The sequence below is a fragment of the Fringilla coelebs genome, assembly GCF_963513975.1.
Source record: "Fringilla coelebs genome assembly, chromosome: 2".
NCBI classification, from domain to species: Eukaryota; Metazoa; Chordata; class Aves; order Passeriformes; family Fringillidae; genus Fringilla; species Fringilla coelebs.
In genome coordinates, this window is record NC_140029.1 from 101,703,988 (window position 1) to 101,725,697 (window position 21,710).

Genomic DNA, 21,710 nt, shown 5'->3' on the forward strand with positions numbered 1-21,710 from the left:
TTGGAAGGTAAAATTGGAATAATCTTGCTCTCCAGGCCTTTGATCTTCCCTAAAGGTCTGTGACAGCATAACCAATGCCCATCATCCACCAGAATGCAAACTCAAAGCAGAGATAATATTTTCTTCAGCCTGATCTTTTTTACACAAGACGTGGTGATAAAAGAATAACCTGAGCTAAAATGACTCACAAGGACCATCAAGTCTAACTCCTGGCCCTGCACAGGACAACACCAAGAATCCCACCAGGCAGTGCATTGTCCAAGCACTCCAGGAGTGTTATGTTTTTGTATACAACAGAGTTCAAGCTCTGGCCCTGCTCAGAGGCTGAAGAGACACAATTGCTATTTATTTCTAAGATTATTGTTATTATGGTTATTATGTAATTTATTTTTACTTGTACTTTCATAGGTTAAAAAGCTAAATCTCTGACTTTATACAACTGAAATTCTGGGCATTATTTGACTTTTGAAACAGCTCATAGCATGCCACAATGATAAATAGCACCAATTCTCAAAAAATACAGGTTTGAAATAAAACACAAATCTATTCTTGTCTATATAAGGAGGACTAAAAATGAATACAGAACTGGTAATTTCTACAAAAGAGAAGTTAGCTCCAGTAAAGACTTCACAAAACATCATGAAAAATTTCTGTACACAAATTGCTTCCCACATCAGAAGTATTTTCACTGTAACACAAGCATGATACATATTTAAATAATTTCAATCCACACTACCATTTGTGTGAACATATGCCATGCCAATTTGTCTACAAAGATTCACATTATACCACTTTGAAGTCTTATATACCTCCTCAGTTGACATTCTGACAACTTCTTACAACATAAACCATTATATTTCAGGCAGCAGAATCAATGAAAATATCAAGCATTGCAGTTAGGAAACGATTCAAAGCATTTAGGCTAAAGATCAACAGTAATTTTATCTCAGAAGTGGTCTTACCCTAAGTGAAGTTAAGAAGCTTTCTTCTGATTTCAGACCTTATTTGCTGAATCTTTCCAGTAAGCAAACCCTACAATGTCATTAATTTTACACTCAGAAGCAACTTTAATAGGTAATATAAGAGATTCTAGAACATAACTCCATACTAAGTGCTGAAGCAGTTTTAAGCATTGCAAATGAAAGTACTTTGTAAAATGGGATGAGTTTGGTCGTTTTCTTGACAGAAGAAGGAAGACACTGAGGACATAGAAAATGATACACAGTACTAGAGAAACCTGAGCCAAATTAAGAAGAATTACACTTCAGTGTAGCAATTGATTACAAGCTAAGAGTAGAAACAGAACCAAAATGTGGGGAATAAACCCACAAGTACTCAAACATCATTCAGTGACTATCATCACATCAGACACGTGTTTGCTGTGCTCAATCTTTGCCTTATTTGCTCAGTCTTCTCTTACCTGGACAACAATTTCTGAAGAGCTCTCTTCAGCTTTCTTTTGTGATATATTCTGAATGTGTATAAACTGGTTTGTTGTAGGTATTCCTCGTGCATCGAGTTTCCTCTCTGTTAAAGTAGGACCAACAGCAGGAGGACTTGAGCTGGATTCTGTATGTGTCTGTTGCTGGGGGATGGAAGGTGCCGTCATCCCTACTGCAGCCACCCTCGGGCCCTGGGTACAAGGTGACGACTCTGCTTCACTAGCAGCTGTACTAGTGGACGTGGCCTTGTTTGGGGGATCCACTACCGTGTGTTCTATGTTTGCATCAATCTGAGCTTCCACCATAGACACTCTCAATTTATCTGCTACTGATGTCTCCGTGGATGCCTGCATGGGAAATAGGCTGGTAACCAGCAATGCCAGTTTGGGCACAGAACTGCCACCTGCTACCTTTGAAACAAAAGGAGGCTCACGCCCCTCAAAAGTTAGCTCTGTAACAGTGGATCCTTGCATTACAGTTAGATGTTGCACCTGAAAATCAAATTTTTGTTGTGCATATTACAGTTAATATATTTTTTATTGAAATCCTCATCAATATTTCCAAGGACAGAATGGCACAAACAACATACTTGCTATTAGGAAGACAATTGAAACTCAGTGTTTTAACAAAGGAATTAGCAATGATAGGGCAACAGTTAATTGAAGCCTGGGGAAAAGCAGCTTTTTAGGCTGCTAGATAAGGATTGTAGCAGTATAATACCACAGCAGCGTAACTTTCCTTTGGGATTTACAGCCCCCTGGTATGTTTGATAGTTTTCACATCTATTCCTGAAAGGGCCAAAAAAAAAATTGTACTTTTCTGGAGTTAAGTCAAAATACATTTTTTTCCCCATGTTCCTCAGTCTCTGCCTTTTTCCCTCCCAAGGAAAATCAAAATACTCCTGTACGTGAAAGCCACATAACTTCAGGAAGATGTAAACTACAAAGGAAGAGGAACAATGGAGAGCCTTAGGAGACTGCAGTGTATTCATCTTTATTTCTACAGAAATAAAAAGTGCTACGGGAATGGAAATTACGAATGTGTCATTATCTAAAAATTTAAAGAAAATAACTAAGGACAAATTCCATGCACCAGTGGTGGCTGAAATTAAGAAAAACTGTCCAACAAAATACATTTGTGAGCTCTATGGATTTTTCCCCTATAACATGTGCTTCTCTCTCCTAGCGTCAACCTTCTGCTGGGGCAATTACTACCAGCGGAATGAGGGATTCTCTCTTGCCAGGACAAAACACTGCTACAGCGACAGGGTCGGTGTTTAATTTTTTTTTTCCTTGAACAGCGACGTGTATTTTGCATGCTATCAATATTCCGTTACCTGGCTTGCTGGCTGTTTCTCTGAAGAGGCAGGTAGCTGCATTTGACTCTGGGGGGGCTGGGGTTGCACGTAGATTTTTTGTGCCGTTGGTGCCTGTTGCAGTTTGGGCAGCTGCTGCGTGGTTTTTACTGCAAGCACCTGTACTACAGTTTGCTGTGGCTGTGCCACTAAGGTAGGGAGTTGCCTTTCTTTGGACATCATATGATGTGGGGGGTGCTGTGCATCTGGTTTGGTCTGTGCTTGCTCTTGCTGCAGGGGGGTTAGCTTTTGATGCCTTATGGAAAGTTGGGGCATTTGTGGGAGTTTGTGCTGGATTTGATCAGCCTGCAGGTGGATTGTCTGCTTCTGCTTAGTCTGGAAACACTGCAGAGTTTTCACTTGCAGTTGAGTCTGTTCCAGCTGCGTCTGGCTCAGTTTTTGTTGCTTTTGTGCCTGCGATTGTGTCAGGGCAGATCTGTAAAACAGGCCAGTCTGAGGATCTAAGGTGTCCATCTCTTCCACTTCTCCCTCCTCAGTTCCAAGTTGTTCACTGTGTTTGGTAAATGCAGTGTGACTGCTTAAGGCCTTAAGAAGAAGAATTTAGAGCAAATTAGTAAAGAGAAATATAAGAATACACAATCTAGAAATAATTTTTAATGTTTCAAATTGACTACTTTAACTTTTTTTACCATTACAGACTCCCAATGCATGTATAAAAAGATACTCTTACATGGGTATTTCGCAATATATAAGCAATCAAGATCTATTATTATCATTAAACTGTGGTACATCTCTATGTGTGAACATGAGCTTCACAAGTAAAACCCTCTCTTGGATTATGGAGATCTCGCTTGTGTCAGACTGAGGCTCAAAGCTCCCTAAGGTTGCCTGGCAGTTGAATATGAAGCAGCAGGGAGTAGCAGGTGGCTGAGCCAGTATCTCCTCATTCAAGCCAGAGTCTCTCTGCACAATAATTTTTTATTCTGCCTCTTGAAAGCCTAATTATCTTCCCTAGGGTTTCTTCTGCAAGGCCCCGTTTAACTACAGACTGTCCTGTTTTAGCAGAGATTCTCTCTTCTTCCTTTCTCAAAATTGCATTGCAATTTTTCTTGGGCATTACACAAACATTTGTCTTTTTGAGGGAATGAGCAACCTGTGCTTTGTAAACCAAAATGTATAAATGCACTGAAAAGTGGTGTTAGCAAAATCAAACAGCCTAATACACCTGTAAAAATATACTGCCTGACATGAGTTTATAACTCTAATGCAGTACTGTTCTAGAGTGCAGCTGAAGTTCCCAAAAGTTAAAGCACTGCAGAGCTGAGCAGGTCCTGATCAAAGTCATTCAAGTGGCTTCAGCAAGACTTCACCACAAGCTGCCCTTCTTATTTGAATAGTTTAGGATCCCACAGTCCTGATCTAAATATGATCTGAGTTTTTGATTCAGAAAAGTTTTCCTATTCACAAACTAAAGACATCAAATGGAAAAGATACTGTGTGTTCTGTGTACTGACCAGATTCCATTTCAGCCCTCTTTCCCCTACACTATCACCAAGATAATCTAATGAGGTCAGGCCACCACAATACTGCAACCACCCTCACCATCAGAACACAATCACAGAATGGTTTGGCTTGGAAAAGACTTTAATGACCATCTAGTCCAACCCCCTGCCATGGGCAGGGATACCTTCCACTAGACCAGGTTGCTCCAAGTCCTGTCCAACCTGGCCCTGAACACTTCCAGGGATGTGGCATCCACAACTTCCCTAAGCAGCCCATGCCAGTGCCTCACTACCCCTACAGTAAAGAATTTATTTCTAATATTTAATCTAAACCTCCTCTCCTTTGGTTACTGAAGCGATATTAAAATAATTTATTTGCTTGTATGCTGAACATTTTTGATGGCAGCAGCATGATACATACATTCAGAATAAAGCCCTGGTCCTATGTAATTTATATGACCTACTGCTGCTTATAGACCTCTGGGAAAAGAAAGGATCCAACCTGCTGCATGATATGGGTAATGGCTCCAGTGGAGGATGCAGGAATAGATTTCACCACAACAGAAGTCTGCGTTGCTGTCTGTGACTGAGCCACGTGCTGCACCAGAGTCCTCTGGGGCTGAGATGACTGGTGGGGCTGGGACCGATGACTGACTGAAAGTAAAGAGGTCAGTGGCACTTCTCCAGAACTAACTGCAGGAACTTCAACTGTTTGCTTTGCAGTTAGGCTTCAACTGAAAGCATACATGAGTGAAAAAGATCTAAGCATGGAAAATGTCTTTCACCGTGTGCTGGTGTCAACCTTAATGATCTATTCTGAGAAACCTCTTAAGGTAGCAACTCTGAGGTTTTGCTTTTGTCTGTTTCCTAAGTAACCACACTTGGTCCAAACCTCCTCTGGCCACCCTTTCCCAATACACCAATTTTGCAAGCAGAGTTTGTACTTGATGTTCAGCTGGGTTGTTCATACAGCACTAGAATATTGCTGTAGAACACAAGTTATTATGTGGTTTTACACTCTTAAAAGCACGGCCGCAATTGACTGCAATTAAGAACAGCAAGCCTTGCTCACCAGGTTTCTACCACTGATAAACTACACACAATACTCCCCAGAGCATAAACTAAATTTGGAAGATTAGCAAAATAAGACAGATTAGAAAATTTTAGGTATTATTAAAGCAAATGAAGCTGATCAGAAATGATAATCAAAAAATGTAGCCCTTGTTATGGGGTCTATGTCACTTTTGAGAACAGATCTAGCTTGAGTTACAGAGTTATAGTGATAGGCCTATAGTTAAACACTGGATTGATAGAAAAATCATGTGCTGCTGAGGGAAAAAAAAAATTAAAAAAAAATTTCTGTATTCCAGTCACTGATAAGATATTAATCCAAATCTCTTTATGTCTGTCCATACTAACATGCAAATATTTGTGTAACCTAATTTCTTAGTTACAAAGTATTTAATCACTGCAGGAGAACAAGCAAAGTTTAAACTCAGTTGCAACAAAACTTAAAATTAAAAAGTTTCTAGTGATGTTCCTGAAAGGTTTCCTTTCTTTTTTAAAGAAAGGTCAAATTTTGAATTAATATGGTAATTTTACTTTCTCACTCCAAGAAAGTTGGTTTACATCAATACTGGCCTGCATGCTGTGCCAGATTTATCCTGGATATCTCCCAACAATGCCTACACAATTGAAAACTTAATTTAAAAATAAAGTTTCTAACCTATATGGTTGTGTAGATATTCTTCCGAATGTGAACCAATACAGTGTTGTCTTCCTGAGTCTGCAGACAGACAAAAAATGGTGACACTAAGATGTGTGAATTGCTCCCTTCATCTCATGAGGAAGCACACTCTGAATCCCAGCTCCCAAATGTCTAATCCTTTGGTCTAGGCACATGCAGAACATTTCACAACAGACTATAGATTCTTTACTATCTTTTACTACTGAATTTTTAGCAGAAAATACAGCTATGTGGGTTCCTGATAAATTCATAGAAGTATGAATCAAACCAAAAAGAAACTCAGTTACTTGCATTCCTTGGCAATGTTCAGAGAAACTGGGGGAAGGGACAAAAATCCAAGTGCAAAATAACCAGTTTAGTGCTGCAGCAGAACCTGCTGCTGCCAACCCATAGGAGTCTGCACTTCTCTGGAAGATTCTCACATTTCAAATCAATGTTTACAGAAATCCCAATATTTAAAATAGTATCTCCATATCTCCAGGAAATTTTTAGCCATTGTACTTGGTACGGTTTCTAAACAGTAAAGTACTGAAGTCTACAAAGACACTGACTGTAATTTTCCATTCTCCCTGCAAAAGGCCCTCTTGTACATCAACTTTCACAGCAAGACCCATGAAAAACTGGAACCTTGAAGAGAAGCTCAATGCACAATATCTGCGTCAGTGAAGATATTTGACTGCTAATTGGAAAGCACTTTAACACCATTTATTATACTTTGGAGTTTGTTCTAAAGGAGATCCAAGGGAGCATAATTCAAATATTTGAAATTGAAGCCAGATACGGTAAGTGCTATTTAAAAGAAAAAATAATAACATCCCCCCAGCCCAAATTTCACACTACTTAAATTCAGGCCATTTAAGGGATAGAAGCAATGGAAGGAGGTACAGAACAAAATGAAAATACCAGATTAGACATTTAGCAATAAAATTGTGGAGCTACATATATGTAGTAATACAGTTTAATTAAGTTTTATTTCTCTTTTTCAATGTAGACTTCCAACATGTTTTTGGTTTCATTTTCCAAATAAAATAGAGACCAACAATATGGGTTTAAGAAATTAAAATGGAAAACAGGTAATCTGATCCTTTCATGTAAGTGTCTCATATCTAGTGTTCTGGGGTAGTAGGGAACATCAGAGAGACAAGAGAAAGGGCTTACACAAAATGGATGTCCAAATAGCAGTCAAGAATTTAAAGAGATGAATTTGAGTAACTTATATATTTTAGAAGGGCATATTTATTAGTTTAAGGCTTTCTAGAAAATGAAGAAACTGGGGCTACATTGCCATGCTAAACACAAACCTGGCTTTAACTCAGGACTAAATGGATTTTAACAAACTCAATGCCTGACTCCTTTCAGTATGTACAAAAACTAGGCTACGGTTCCTCTAGCTTCATTTTCTACTTTCTTCTTACTGGACATTTTCATTTAAGGGTGATGGGACAGTCTGTCTTCTACATCCAGCAAATGGAAAATCTACTCAAGTGGGCTATCCTGAAGCAACCACTCTGTTTCAGTTAGAAACATTTTTCCTTATGACCCAGCAAGGCAGCTGTAATCTCTGTCCCCTGCACAGGGTCTCAAGAGTGGAAGAAAATACTCATTTCCTCTACAGAAAATTACAGCAAAAACACAAAAGTAAATTTTGGAGTTTTCTTACAAAAGGTTTAAGTCCTCAGACTTAACTGCCAAGCCACCCTCACACTAACCTTAAGACACTTACCAGTTGTGATATATTCAGCCACTAGTTCTGACTCTACAACAGCAATTGAAGGACTTTCTGGAGAATGCCTCTTTTCTTGAGTCATCTGGATTGGAACAGCCATTTGGCTCAAGTCAATAGTAGGCTGCCTTGGCTTTGATTCCAACTTTTCCTTCACTGCTTTAGAAGAAAGACAAAGCATAAAATCAACCTCTAATATATAAACCTTCATAATAAAACAAGCCTACAATATAAATGTACTAGTTCAATTAAATATAGAGAACACTATAGATGCAAACAAATTGATACAGGATAAAAAAGAAGGAATCAAGTTGAATCAAGATAGGTGCTTTTCAATTACAAAACTTATTACAAAAGCCAGCTTAAGCAAAAAATAACCTCTGAAATTATCCTAAACAATCTCATGGGTTTTCAGACCTGTTGTCTGCTGAAGTTCCAGCAAAGCTTTTATTGTGGAAGTAGCTGACTGAGATTCACTGGATACATCCTGGTAAATTATTGTAGGGTTTGTGTCCACAGGAATTTCATGTTCTGACCAATCTTGACTTCTTGAAGCAATCACATGGACTACAGGCTGAGAATCTGTTTGCAAAAAAACCAAAGGCACATCATAGAATCATGGAATGGTTTGGGTTGGAAGAAACCTGAAAGCTCATCTCATTCCAACCCCCTGCCAAGGGCAGGGACATCTTTTACTAGACCAGGTTGCTCCAAGCCATGTTTGACCTGGCCTTGGACACTTTCAGGGCTGAGGCAGCCACAGCTTCTCTGGGCAACCTGTGACAGTTCAAGTCATCATACAACCATTTTGTGTTGGAGGGCTCTCATCCAACTTCTTGCTTTAAAGCAGGGTGGTAATTCAAAATTATACCAAATTACTCATTACTTATTAGTTTTGAACATTGCCAAGGATGCACACTCTCATTCTGCAACACTATAGTTTCTTTTTTAATTGATTTCTTTTGTTTCTTTTTTAATAGATTTCTTTAGTTTCTTTTTTAATAGATTTCTTTAGTTTCTTTTTTAATTGAAGTAAAACATTGTTCATAACATCAACAGTTTCCAGCAAAAAACCAAAAGTTCTGTATCTTAGTTTTTTGTAAAAGATTTTGTTTGAAAAATCAAGCAGGTTTCTTTGTTTGTTGAATTTGCCTTGGATTGAACTTTTCTCCAGAAGGTTTTAGCAGTTCAGGTGATCAGCATATATTAAGCATTCTGAACAAAAAGCACCTAATTTTGCTAAGTTGGTTGAATCTTCAGAACTTTTTTAAAACTTACTTAGATGGCAATATAGACCAACAATTACAAAATTATATAGAAAAGGCACAAAGGTTTCACTGAGAAACTTGCTTTAATTTGCTGTACTGATATGTATCATGGTCACTCCCAAACACAGGCTGGATTTTGTTTATGCCCTATTATTTATTGCTCCTTTTACACACAAAGAGCTGGATCTGTATCATGGCTTGAAGCCAGGGTAGAATTCCCATCAGGATTGCATGTCTGATATACATCCTGATGCATGTACATGCCTATAAAAGGACCAAGATCTGTGTTGGCCCCATGGCAGCTTTCAGATATGCAGCAGAGAGATGCCTTCGATAGAATCTGGAAAGACAGTGGCAGAGCATGGACTGCCAAAGTAACCTCCGTAACTTGCTGCCCACCCTGACTACCTCTGGCAGACTCTGCAGGAAGAGGGAACAGGTTGCATTGTAACAGCAAGTTGGAGCCCAGCAAGACACCTTTATCACCACTTCTCAGGATTAATGAAAGCATATAGTAAGTAGCTCAAAAGAAAGAAAAATATAAAGGTACGGGAAGAACGGTGCTTCACTGCAAACAGATGGGGTGAACCTGTGCTAAAAGGAGACACATGGAGCTCTCTGGAGCAAGCTGGCATGCTTGGAAGACAGTCCACTCATACATCAGGTGACACCAACACAGACCTTGAGAGCTCTGGGAAGACTCTGTAGAAGAAGAACTACTGTCAGTGTAGGTTTGTGGTTCTTCTTTCACTTCTGGGAGAGATGAGTTTCCTGTCTCTGCTACCCTTGAAGCCTGCTGTAACGTTTCAGTCACCAGCTGTCTGGTTTGTTCACTCACAACTGTTGCTTGAAATGTCACTGGCTTTGGTTTTATGAGGACCTAATTAGAAAGGTAAATTTTGTTTATAGTAAGCACTGAAGAAAACAGATCTGAGCAATCAGAGTACAGGGTGCCACTCAGATCTACGTACACCACCTATATAATATTAATATTTTACTTAGAAAGTCTACCTCTAAATTCAGCAACTTTGATTATTAAACCATAAAGTCCAAGTAAATGGCAATGCACAAGAATGTACTTCTCACTCAGTAATCTGAAGTGTTTAACATAATAAACCACTAAACAGTTATTTTTCAGGACTAAATAAAACTAGTGTGATAAGAGAAAGCTATGCAAGTGAGCTGGAACATGCACTGCACTGATAAGGACAAGCACTTCCACAATAAATACAGTCTTGAACAACCAAAACACACAAAATGTTACATCTCATAAAAGCTTAGTTCTTTCAAATACTAAGTGCAGCCAGAGAAAAAGCTGAAACTGAAAGCATCCAGAAATAAGCCAGATTCTCTGTATACAGCCCCACCAACTACACAAGGTTGCAGGGACAGCCAGAACAGGTATTAAGCAGTAAATAAACTTCAATAAAACCTCAGATTTGATGAATGACCTATGTCCAGATTCTGCATCTTTATTTCTAATGGTCTAACCATCAGCTGTAAGATGTAAACAAGTATCTGGAACCATGGCCAGACAGTTTCAGCTCCAGAAAAGACTTAGTAAATCCTTTTGGCTTGCTCTAGGCCTTCAGAAAAAGCTAACAAATGCAGATACTGTGCTTGAGAAATCAGGATCGAGGCCACCTCATTACGCCACTAAGTCTCATTCCCCACAGATATATATTAAACCTGGAACAAATGAGGAAACACATTGAAAAATTATTTACTTCCCATTAAAATTTAGAGGTACATTCCAAGACAGAAAGGGGTCCTCACTGTACCTGTGTTTTCCCTTGTTGACCATAAACAATTTTAGTTGGGATGATTTTGGTGGCTGGCTGGACCGTGGACCCTATTCCTTTTGGCTGTGTAACAATCATTTTTGTGATGGGTCTTGTGGCAGTGATGATAGCAGGTTTTGCCCCTGCTGGCACTGCCTGAATAGTTTTCTCCCCCTGTAGAGAAGTCAAAGTTTACAGATTAACTTAAAGGAATTGTTCAGTGAGACCCAATTTTCAAAAAAAATACAGTTATATGTGAGTGTGTGTACCATGAAATAAATCTGCTGCCACAACTACATTTATCTGATAGAAAATACATTAGATGACTAAGAAAAAAAACCCTATGGTTTTGAATGGAAAAAGCTACCAAAATCCACTTCTCCATTACCTTATCTTTCAAGCAGCTCTGAAGAGGTGAATAAAAAGAAGTAACTAAAAGACAAAAAAGTTTTTAAAACTGGAACTTTCTTCAAATCCTTCACAAATGTTTTTTTAAGACCACCAATTTCTGTTAACACTAACTTTGGCAAGACATCTACATACTCGAACTGAGATTCTAAAAAAATTATTTAAATTGAGATTCTAAAAAGAAAAAAATCAAATTAATATAGATTTTTGCATTGTCTTCAGGACCAAGACATTAATTATGCATGGACTTTTTTTCAATTAAAAGTTCACTTCATCAAAAAATCCAGATTCCAGATTCACAGCACTTTCACAGGAATCATTTGACTACAGAATAGTGTTTATATATGACTAGACTCCAGATAGCTTGAGAAGAGCAAAGACATTGAGCATGCTTTTTTTAAGCTCTGCACAGTAACAAACGAAGTGAGTAGCACAGCAGTAGCCAGTTCCTACCAATATCTATGAAATAGCTGGAAATCCCCCAAACCATACTTGTTTCAAAAATACCATCCCATTTTGGTAGCTACTACTGTATAACATAATATTTCCACTTGTCTGCAAATACACCTTTAATTCTAAAACTAGGGAAGTTCAAAACTTAAAAAAAAACCATAAAAGATTAAAAAAAAAAAACCTTTCAGTAGTTCTGCTACTCAAGCAGCCTTTTAAATTTTACAGGAATAAGGCATTAAATCTCACAGTTTTATCTAGGAACATTGATCATTTTTATTTACTAGTACTTACAGATAAGCTCAGTTGATGCCAGAAACTTGATTTTATTCTTAGGTATACCTCAGGTTACCCAAAAAATAATTCACCACTATGCAGTACCCACAGCACAGGATGCCACAATGTTACAAACCAAATTAATTGAAAGTGGTTCCCCTACTGTGAGGACACAGCTTGTTTCTGCCCTTTATACCCAAACAAAAAATGGCTGGAGATGCAAGTTATTAACACAGGACCCTGGTTCTCACTGGAGCAAACAGGCTGAATCCTAGTAATTTTCATCTATTTAATTGCTTCAGGAATTCAAAATCATTATACATGGAAAAAAAGTTCTAAAGTTTATATTTTCCTTTATCTTTGAAAACATCCCCAGTTTGCTTTAAGCATGTTCTGCAAACCACAGTCTAGTTTTTAAAGATCCCTGACATCAAGGCATGCCGGATCTGTTAAGGAGCTCATGCAGTTTGCTTTTAATTGAGCCTTTAGCAGAATGGAGGACAAGCAGCAGCCACCACACAGCTTGTCACTAGGCTCTCAATTTGAGACTTGAAACAATTACTTACCCCAGCATTCAACAGTGTTGTGACAACATTTTTGCCTGGAAGCCCTTGAATTGTAGTTCCTTTTCCAGTAGTTTTTTGCACAACAATCACATTGGGTTTCGATGTCATTGGAATTGTAGTGATTTTGGTCGTAGTTCCTAAAATTTTGTGGGGAAAAAAAATAATGTGCTGTTTATCACATTTTGTATATTTCCTTTCACCATAGAAGTTGGTGAGCTATAGAGGAATCATTGCATTTAAATCTGACAGCACATCAAGAAACCAGCAGAATCTGGAATAGGAATTCACGTCACCCAACTCAACATGGAAAGATTACATGCCAACTCAACAAATCTTTCATCTAAAGTAAAAACAGGTGTGCCCAGGGGAACATAATGTATTCTACATTAGGACAGGCAACCCCTTCTCACAAGTTACAGAGCAGACTAACACAGCTTTCTCAGGCAAACGTAGAATTTTTCAAAGGCTGGATTTAGGGTGGGATAAGGACTCAACTCAAGGTTCTATTTGCACAGACAAATACTCTTCTGCAGATGACCTCTGTAGAAGAATCTATGTACCAAGGATGTATCTCCAGTTAGTTGTTTTGGGTTTTTTTGTCTGGTTTTGTTTTTTGTTTGGTTTTGTTTGTTTATTTTTTGAAGAGCTGACCGGCTATTTCTGTTTATATGTTAGTATTTAGTTAGTTCAGTTAGTTCCATTCCCTTTATCAGGTTTTTAGTTACCTGCACTGACAGGTAATTCTGGTCAGCCTTCCACAGTCTACAAAAGTACATACACTGGAATCAGTCATCAGTGCTATCAGACTGCCATTGCAGCAGCTGCTCAGACAGCTTTTCATCAACAATTTCTCCTTTCTCCAGAGGAAAGCACTATTCAGTCACAACAGAGCTGCAAACCTAAGGATCCCCTTTACTACCTCTACTCATTAGTCATGCCTGTAAATTCTTCACAACCTATTTCAGATTAACAATTCTACCAATTCTGGGAAAGGGAAGATTATGATTGATTTAATCCTACTGACTTCGGAGGCATCTAAAGACTGCTCCCTTAGCAAAAACAATTAAGCAAACAAAAAGAAAAAAGCAGGCATGATTTCCAAACTTGTGTTCTTATTATCCTCATCAGGATCACTCACAAGTTTCCCCACATTAGCTGCTGCTCAGGAGAATACTTCCACTTGTGTACAATTAATTACAAGACTTAGAAATTGTCTTAACAATTCACCACACCCACACAGGCTAAAAAAAGTTACTTGTTGCCAAAGAAGATGCCGTATCATCACTAAATATAATTCTGTGGAAATCAAAACCTGCAAAACTGCTTTACCAGATTACAGCCCAAGAGCGCATTTACTGGACGGCTTGTGCAGCACCTTGCAGTGACTGGAGCTGGCTGGTACCATGTCAGGTCTTTGCTAAACAAAGTCCTGAACATATACAAGAAATTGTCACTGGTATCAGTGTGCTTAGTCCTGGTCCCAAAGAAACCCTATCTTCAGAGATGTTTTGGGTTGGAAGGGACCTAGAAGCTCATCCAGTTCCATCCCTGTCAAGGGCAGGGACATCTTCCACTATACCAGCACTCCAGGTCCCATCCAACCTGGCCTTGAACACTTCCAGGGTTGGGGCAGCCACAGCTTCTATGGGCAACCTGTACAAGCACATAACCAGCAGGAAGACCAATGGCTAACTGGACAGGAGACTAACACAGATAAGCAGCACAGTCTGCATAAAGCTGGGAGGGAAAACTTAAGGCAGAACACGGCCCAAAGGAAAGACAGGCTGCCACTAGTAAAATATCAAAATAAGGTGGAGATTGCATAGCTGAATTTAACATAAACGGTCCATTTTTATTCCAGTTCTTTGGATAGGCAGTGGAACAGAGGAGGGCAGCACTGAGATTATGAAGTGTTTTAAATTTGGGCCAAGAATATTTTCTGATCTTTCTGTCCTCTGTACAACATACTAGTCCCCACCTCACATTTCTATTTCCTCCCAGCTTTCCTTCATATTTACTGTTTCCTTCTTAAACACAAGAACTACCACAATCCTTAGGAACACTCCACCTTCAAATTTCTACCTATTACCTTCTTCTTCATGCTCAGCTATTTTCCTTCTGAATTCTCCAATAAAGGTTCTAGTAACTATTCGAGCATGTAACCCACAGAAAAGCCCTGAACAATTAAAGCAAGCCCAAAGTTACTTTTGAAATAAAAGTCTTACCAGTAACAACAGTACTCATATGCCTACCAGAAACAATATTACTGCTGATGATCTTTCCTCCTAGAGTAGCCAGTGATTTTGGAACTACGGTAATGATGCTACCACTTGTAGTTTTCACGTAAGTAGCAGCCCCTGGAGTTCCAGCCATTCGAGCTCCCAGAGAAGGGCTCACTGTTGGCCGTGTGTAAGTTGCTTGAGTTCCTGTTTTAAAGAGAGAGAAAACAAAGTTCACTGTTACAACACAATCCTGTACTAATATTTGTGAAAAAATATGTTCGTTTAGAAGAAAAGTGTCATATCTATTCAAAGATATCCCATCCTGCAATCTATTATCACCCTTTAAAATTCTTCTAGTAATTTTTGAATACACAGAGCAATATTCAAGTATATACTAAATTTAAATTGAATATAACAGTCTTCTGAGTATTTTAACAAATGACTGCCTTATTTTAATTCATGTCCTTGTAGTTTTCAATAGATGTGCAGATTCTGCCTGTAGGTTTGCCTCTTGCTCCCTTGGATGCCCAGGAGTAAGGCATCTGATGACACAACCAGAACTCAACCCTTCCTCTCAGGAATGACACTTCTCCTATATGATAGATTGCTTATAAAGAGAACCACCAATGATTAGTTTAAGTAACACCCTTAGAAAAAAATATTTGCAATGATGATGCTATTTTATGGACTTAGCATACAGCAGCACAAAAGAAACCTCTCAGCATAGTATAAATGCTGATTTTTAGAACTAGTCCTTTTCTGAACACAAAGGGAACTGAGTCCACAAAAGAAACTTGTTCAAAAATAACAGCTACACAAACACTGAAATTCCATTTTGCTTGTAATGCTGCAGATAGTGCCCTTAATTGCTAAAGATCAAAGAGGAAAGAAGTTTGTTTCATCAAGAAAGATGTGTTCACATCCAAGAGAGCACAGCACAGATTTTACCAAATAAATGAACTGCAAAACATTTGTTTTTTCTAATGCACTCAAAAATGTATCTGTGGAGTACTTTAAAAGTAATAAACAGAGTATTAACCATTAGTTTATGCTAAGGACATGAGGAGATGGCCTCAAATTGCACCAGGAGAGATTCAGGAAGGATATTATGAAAAAATTTCTTATGGGAAGGGTGGTCAGACATTGGAACAAGCTGCCCAGGAAAGTGGTGGAATCAACATCCCTGGAAGCATTCAAAAGCCATGTGGATATGGCACCTGGGACAAGGTTTTTAGTGGTGAACTCAGTGGTGCTGGGTTAATGGTCAGACTTGATTATCTTAGAGGGCTTTTCCAACCATAACGATTTCATGGCTCTAATATTACCAGCCCATGCTAAAAAAAAAATAAGGAAATTAAGAGTTTTCTGAAAACCAGGATAAAGCTACCTTTTAAGTTTTCCTCATGCAAGTTTACAATCAGAACAGTCTGCATTATTATCAATTAGAAACACAAATACAGCCAGATGCTCAGAAAAACACAGGGAGCTTAAATTTTAATTTACTGGTCTTTTTATAAATCCACTGCAGGACTATGAGCAAGTCACATTTCTTTTGAAGTCCATCATGCAAAACAGGAATGGTGCTGACCTGTCTGCTTGAGTTAAATCAATATTAAAAATGTAATATAAGGTACTACAGAAGTGCAAAGTATCTGTATAGATTGCATAAAAACTTCCTTTAAAATAAACCCAGTGGGAAAGGAACAACGGTATTTTTGTGTACCAGTTCAAACAGTGGAATAAAAGAGTACTCAGTAGAAAAATCCTGATCTAGAATAAATAACAACAGAATTGTGAATGTGCTGTTGTGCCCACTGTTCAGAAGAGGTAAGAGCCTTTTTGTAAGCCTAGGAAACCATGCTTGATTCACCTGCATGTCTGGATTTACCCTCCCTTCCCTTCTCAGAGCCATAACTTACCAGTGGGAGTAGTGACCAGTTTAGTTGTCATGATAGTCCCATTACTGCTAACCACCATAATGGGTGAATTGCTACTGCTGGGCAAGGTCGCTGTAACTGGTTTGGGAAGGATTTTACTGGGCTGCACCTGTTGAGTGATTATTTTAACACCTAGGAAAGGAGAAAGGTCACTGTTAAAATACAGGCACGATAAGTTACTTTCTGAAATGCTTTCTCAGACCAAGGCCTAGTGGGCAAGTAGCCCCACAAGGCTTTAATTCTGAGCCCATATATTCTTGATAATGAAAAAAATTATTTAATTTTTTTAGGTGGGGTTTTTTTTTTGTTTTTTGGCTTAGTTTTGGTTGGGTTTTGTTTGTTTTGCAATACCAAGAAAGTCATCATCTTTGCCTTTCATGTGCCTGTTTCAGTTCCTAGCTACTTCCACTGTCCATTCCATCACTGATTCGTTGATGTTATTTTTTATTTTTCCTGGTACATGATACAAAAAAACCAGAACTTTCCCAGGAGCCAACAGGTTACAACCAAGACTGAATAGGTTCATATACTAGGAACCATCTAGAAGCAAAATAATTCTTCATCAATTCAGTCTATAAATCCTAAAGTGTCATAAGCCTAGACAAACTTTACCATCCTGAATAAATGAAAAAAACATTTCTGCACAAGGAGTATTAGTGACTATAAGGAAGCAACTGTGCCACTGGCTAGGGAAGGTTACTTTAAGTAAACTGCTCTCTTTCCCCTTGATTTATTGGTTATCTTAAAACCACAAAGAAATTTGGCTTAAGCTATGAGTAGATCAGTAAGAATGAAGGATGAGGGCACCTCAGTACCTCCAGGATTCTGCTCCCTCTCTCTTCATTTTATGCTGGGGAATGGTACCTCTGTGAGATTCACTTCTCAGTTGCAAACCAGCAAATTCACAACATCTGTTCAAAAGTACATCCAGGAGATGTGCATCTTATGATCTGTTCCATGATGAGGTAAATGCATTTCATTGTGGTGGACAAATGCCATGGAACATACAGCCTGAATGAATCCCATCTAGATGAAGCACTTAGGTTTGCACACAAGTATTCCTAGGTGAAAAGTCTTGTCCACTTGAGATGTGGAACATCCTCCAGAGATGTTTTCTTCTCTCTACACTGACTATAAAAGCAGTACAGAGCAAGTAAGCTCCAAACTGAAAGAGAAATTGAAGTCTCTGTATCATCCAAACACAAAACGGATAAAAAGTAATGTCTCCATGAAAACTGATTCACATCTTCCAGAAAGAATTGGTATCAGATGGTATTTCCAAAGAAACTTTTAACTAAAAAGCACAATGAACCTAAATTCATTGTAGAAGATGAGGAAATGAAGCTCACATTGATATTGTTCAGTGGCTGGAAGCCTTTTTTATGTCTTAATTAGTAGCTACTACTTTTCTTAAGCAATGGTCCTATAATTCAAAAGGTAGTTTTATCAAAGGACAGGAGTAGGGCTGTTTACTTTTTCATTCCATGGTCTATTTTAATTGTTTGATAGTATGTTATAAAATAAGAATTTTACTGACAGGATTAAAATAAAATACTGATTTTATATTAATATAGATAAAAATACTTTGCACTTTTATAGCACTTATTTGAGAACTGGTTAACTCTGCAAACTTTATTTCTTACTACTTCTTGCTGAGATAAAAACTGCGTGCTATAGCAGAGAGAAGCCAAGAAAGAAAGATAACATGACTTGCCCAAAGTCAGCTGAATGAATCAATATCATAAAAAGAATCCAGTCTAACTTCCAGATGTAACTGTATTTGTTTTGACAAGTACCTCAAAAGTACGTTTTGATTTCTGGACCAAAGAAAATAATTAAAACATGAAGTAACTTCTTTTTCCAGGTGATATAGTTGAACAACTCTTGGATCTTCAGAAAACTGGTGCGTTTCAGGTTGCCAATCACATTATTTCTGAACTTATTTACATACCTCTCAACCTCTAAGACAAAAACACATTTACCTAAAGCATGGTCTGTAATACCTGAACCAAACACGAAGAGTGAAAGTACCAACTTCTTTACTTACTGTTACTTGAAAACATTAAAACATCCTTCACTATCTACTTATATTCATGTCTGAAGCCAAATCCTGTACTCAAGAAATCATGCCTTCATGACCACTCCCCCCCTAAACATTTTGGGGCAGAATTCTGCCCTCCTTTCCTGAGTTGCAGCCAGACCTCATCAATGTGACCCAAGATCAACTCCAACTACCTGATTCCTGTTTGATCTGAATGGTGGGCTTGATGCCAGCTGGCAGCTGAGATTGCTGTGGCTGCTGCTGGGCTACAGAACACGGCACCAGCTGCTGCTGCTGTGGTTGCTGCTGCTGCTGTTGGGCCTGTTGGACTTGGTGCAGCTGCTGTTTGGGAGATTGCTGATGCTGTTTGGGAAACTGTGCTAAGATCTGAGTTGGATTCCCAACCAAACCTTTTGGGGAAGGTAGTCTGGTAGAGGCAACTTTAACTGCTGATGTAGATACACCTGTGAAAGAGTAAAGGGTTTAAGATTCACCAGTGCAATGAGAAAGAAAAATACTATAATTTCTAAAATAATCTTAGATTTCAATTATCCTTACTACTGAAAAATACATTGATATATGTGAGGAAATAAAGCTCCCATGTAGCAGAAGTGCTCTGTTAGGAGGCAATGGAGCTTCATACAGATTTTCAATGTGGCAGCAGAACAGCAGCTAATGGAAAGACCACAAACCCAGTTTACTTCTGCACCTTTTGTAATACCCACAATTCAATAATATTTTCAAAGTCCCATCTTTAAGCTTCAAGACAGCAAAATACCTATAGTGAAAGCATTTTAAATATAGATATAGATATATTTGTATTTATAAATATTTATAACAGTCTAGTTTAGTGAAAGGTGTTCTGGCCTCTGGCAGGGGGGCTGGAACTAGATCTTTAAGGTCCCTTTCAACCCAAAACATTCTATGATTCAATGATTCTAAAATCACAATTGCAAGAAGTTGGCATTAGGACGATGTCAAATATCAAACCCATCAACATTGGAAGGAAGTATGTGCTAGCAAAAGAGTTGTTTGGAATTTTTTAAAAAAATCAAGTGATTGTACGTAAGTTATAAAACTGTGGGCCACCTGTTTTGTGCTGTTAGGTTAGGTGATCTTATAAGTAAAAGTGATTAAAAGAAGTTTGCAGTAAGATGGAAAGAAAAAGTTCCAAATAAATCTTATTACTTATTTCTGTCATTCCCCTACATAGCTGTCACAACATTTATAGCAAAATCTGACTTTGTATATAATTCTAAACTTCACATCCATAAACACCAAAACAGAGAAACTAAGTCCATATCTTATAATTTTTTAACTAAATCCTAGTTGCAGTGGAAAACAGAAACAGATGGCAGTGATAATGACAGAAATAACAGTAAAGGTATAATGCTGGCAATCTAAATAAGCAACCCTTTTTCTCACTGCGTCATTCAAGGTGACTACACCACTTCCTTGGGCAGCTCTTTTCATTCATGAGTTTAATTTTACATTTGAAGATATTACCAGTTCATGTCACAAAAGTTTTCAACAGCATCTTCTGCAATGCCACTGACAGTCTTGGGGAAAAAAAACTGTTGGAGAAACACTCCACCTAATGTACTTTAGAATTAAAGCCTCCTCCACGATCAAACCCAACTAAGAATCAACAGTTCAAACAATATGAAAGCCTGCTGTGAGTCCTTCTGCTCCACAGATTAATATCTGATTATATTAATACAAGAAATAGGGAAGGAAAATACCTCCTCAGCCTTGATATGGCAACCCAGTGTTTTGTGGAATGGAACAAGAATGGAAAATACAGACCGGGAAAAATTGTGATGTGACACTTGTACTTGTCAGGCAGTTTTTCTTTCAAGTGCTGCTCACTAAGGCTCATTCATTCATTCATTCATTCATTCATTCATTCATTCACAGCTTCCCTTTTAAATGCTAGCTGGTGGCTGTGAAGCTGAAACAGTCAAACTAACACACACAGTTGGAATTTGAAATCAGAAACCTAAAAATTTTAATCAGGCCCAATCAGGTCTTAATTATAAAGGACTTTAAAGCTGGCATGCTGATAAAAGACACCGATAAAAAGGTGTAAACACTTCTCTACCTTTCAGAACTGTCATCTGGGCATGTTAATAAGTTGTATTTACTTGATGTTAGCTTTGCATCTTTAAAAGCCCAATTTACAAAAACATACAATCACCTTCAACTATTGAAAACATACATTTTTCTATGCACCAGACAAAGTTCTTGAAGCCAGCCATTTTGAGGTTATATTGTTTTAGAGCCAGGTCACACCACTGCATCACACCCTCTTTAAAAAGAAGATCTGCACATTAACTGTTGAAGTACAGAGGAAAACAGTTCAACAAGAACTTTTGTGGGGCCTCTTGGATTAGTTTCATCAGCAGATTTCTTTCACATAGCCTGTGCTTTACTCATATGTAAACAAAAAGTGCATCTCCCAATGCTATTCTCAATGCAAAGTCCAATTCCTCAATGAAAGAGCCTTGATAAGAGAATTGCCATACCTTGTGCTACTGTTGACATAACCACTGATGGTGTGGATGACACTACAGCAGTCACAGCAATAGTATTTGCAGTGCAGGAGGGAGTGGAGCAGCTGCTGCTGCTGCCCACAGAGGACTGGGAAGCAGTGATAACCACGGGCTGCTTTTGAGTAGTTGAGGCAATGACTGATGTTGGGACAAGTTTTGTAACTGCTGCATAGTTGTGGGACTTGGAAAGGATGTTGGGTACAAAAGTTGAGCTTGGAGAGGTGGTTACTATTATGACCTAAAAAAAAGAAAAAAAAAAAAACAAGAAGAAATTCATTTGTTCCTTGCATCTACATTTCAGTAACATGTCTGTCTATTTAGTTTTAGGGATACATGTTTATTAAGAGCTTTTAAGACTGTCCATCACATTTGCTCACAAGAAAAAGTTGCAACTATTTTGAAGAAGTGGTGATAAACATTTCCTTAAAATTGGGATTTTTAAGGAAAACAATTACTATAGAATAAAGTAAAATTCTCTCA

The 21,710-nt window shown here is 38.2% G+C and overlaps 1 protein-coding gene across 10 annotated transcripts in view; it reads right to left on the reverse strand.

Annotated features, from left to right (window-relative positions):
* EMSY (EMSY transcriptional repressor, BRCA2 interacting) overlaps positions 1 to 21,710 on the reverse strand; it is a 41,389-nt gene that overhangs the window by 1,831 nt on the left and 17,848 nt on the right. For 3 of the 10 annotated variants that reach the window (XM_084201280.1, XM_084201278.1, XM_084201273.1), the window contains 13 exons: positions 21,204 to 21,468; positions 18,873 to 19,142; positions 16,620 to 16,769; positions 14,731 to 14,904; positions 12,479 to 12,615; positions 10,779 to 10,952; positions 9,679 to 9,877; positions 8,147 to 8,311; positions 7,730 to 7,888; positions 5,986 to 6,045; positions 4,762 to 4,913; positions 2,779 to 3,342; positions 1,421 to 1,789 (listed from right to left, as the gene is read on the reverse strand). In XM_084201280.1, coding sequence (XP_084057406.1) covers positions 1,421 to 1,789; positions 2,779 to 3,342; positions 4,762 to 4,913; positions 5,986 to 6,045; positions 7,730 to 7,888; positions 8,147 to 8,311; positions 9,679 to 9,877; positions 10,779 to 10,952; positions 12,479 to 12,615; positions 14,731 to 14,904; positions 16,620 to 16,769; positions 18,873 to 19,142; positions 21,204 to 21,468 — 2,838 coding nt within the window. The remainder of the gene's footprint in view (positions 1 to 1,420; positions 1,790 to 2,778; positions 3,343 to 4,761; positions 4,914 to 5,985; positions 6,046 to 7,729; positions 7,889 to 8,146; positions 8,312 to 9,678; positions 9,878 to 10,778; positions 10,953 to 12,478; positions 12,616 to 14,730; positions 14,905 to 16,619; positions 16,770 to 18,872; positions 19,143 to 21,203; positions 21,469 to 21,710) is intronic. The other 7 variants (XM_084201274.1, XM_084201282.1, XM_084201275.1 and 4 more) reach the window with 6 other exon arrangements.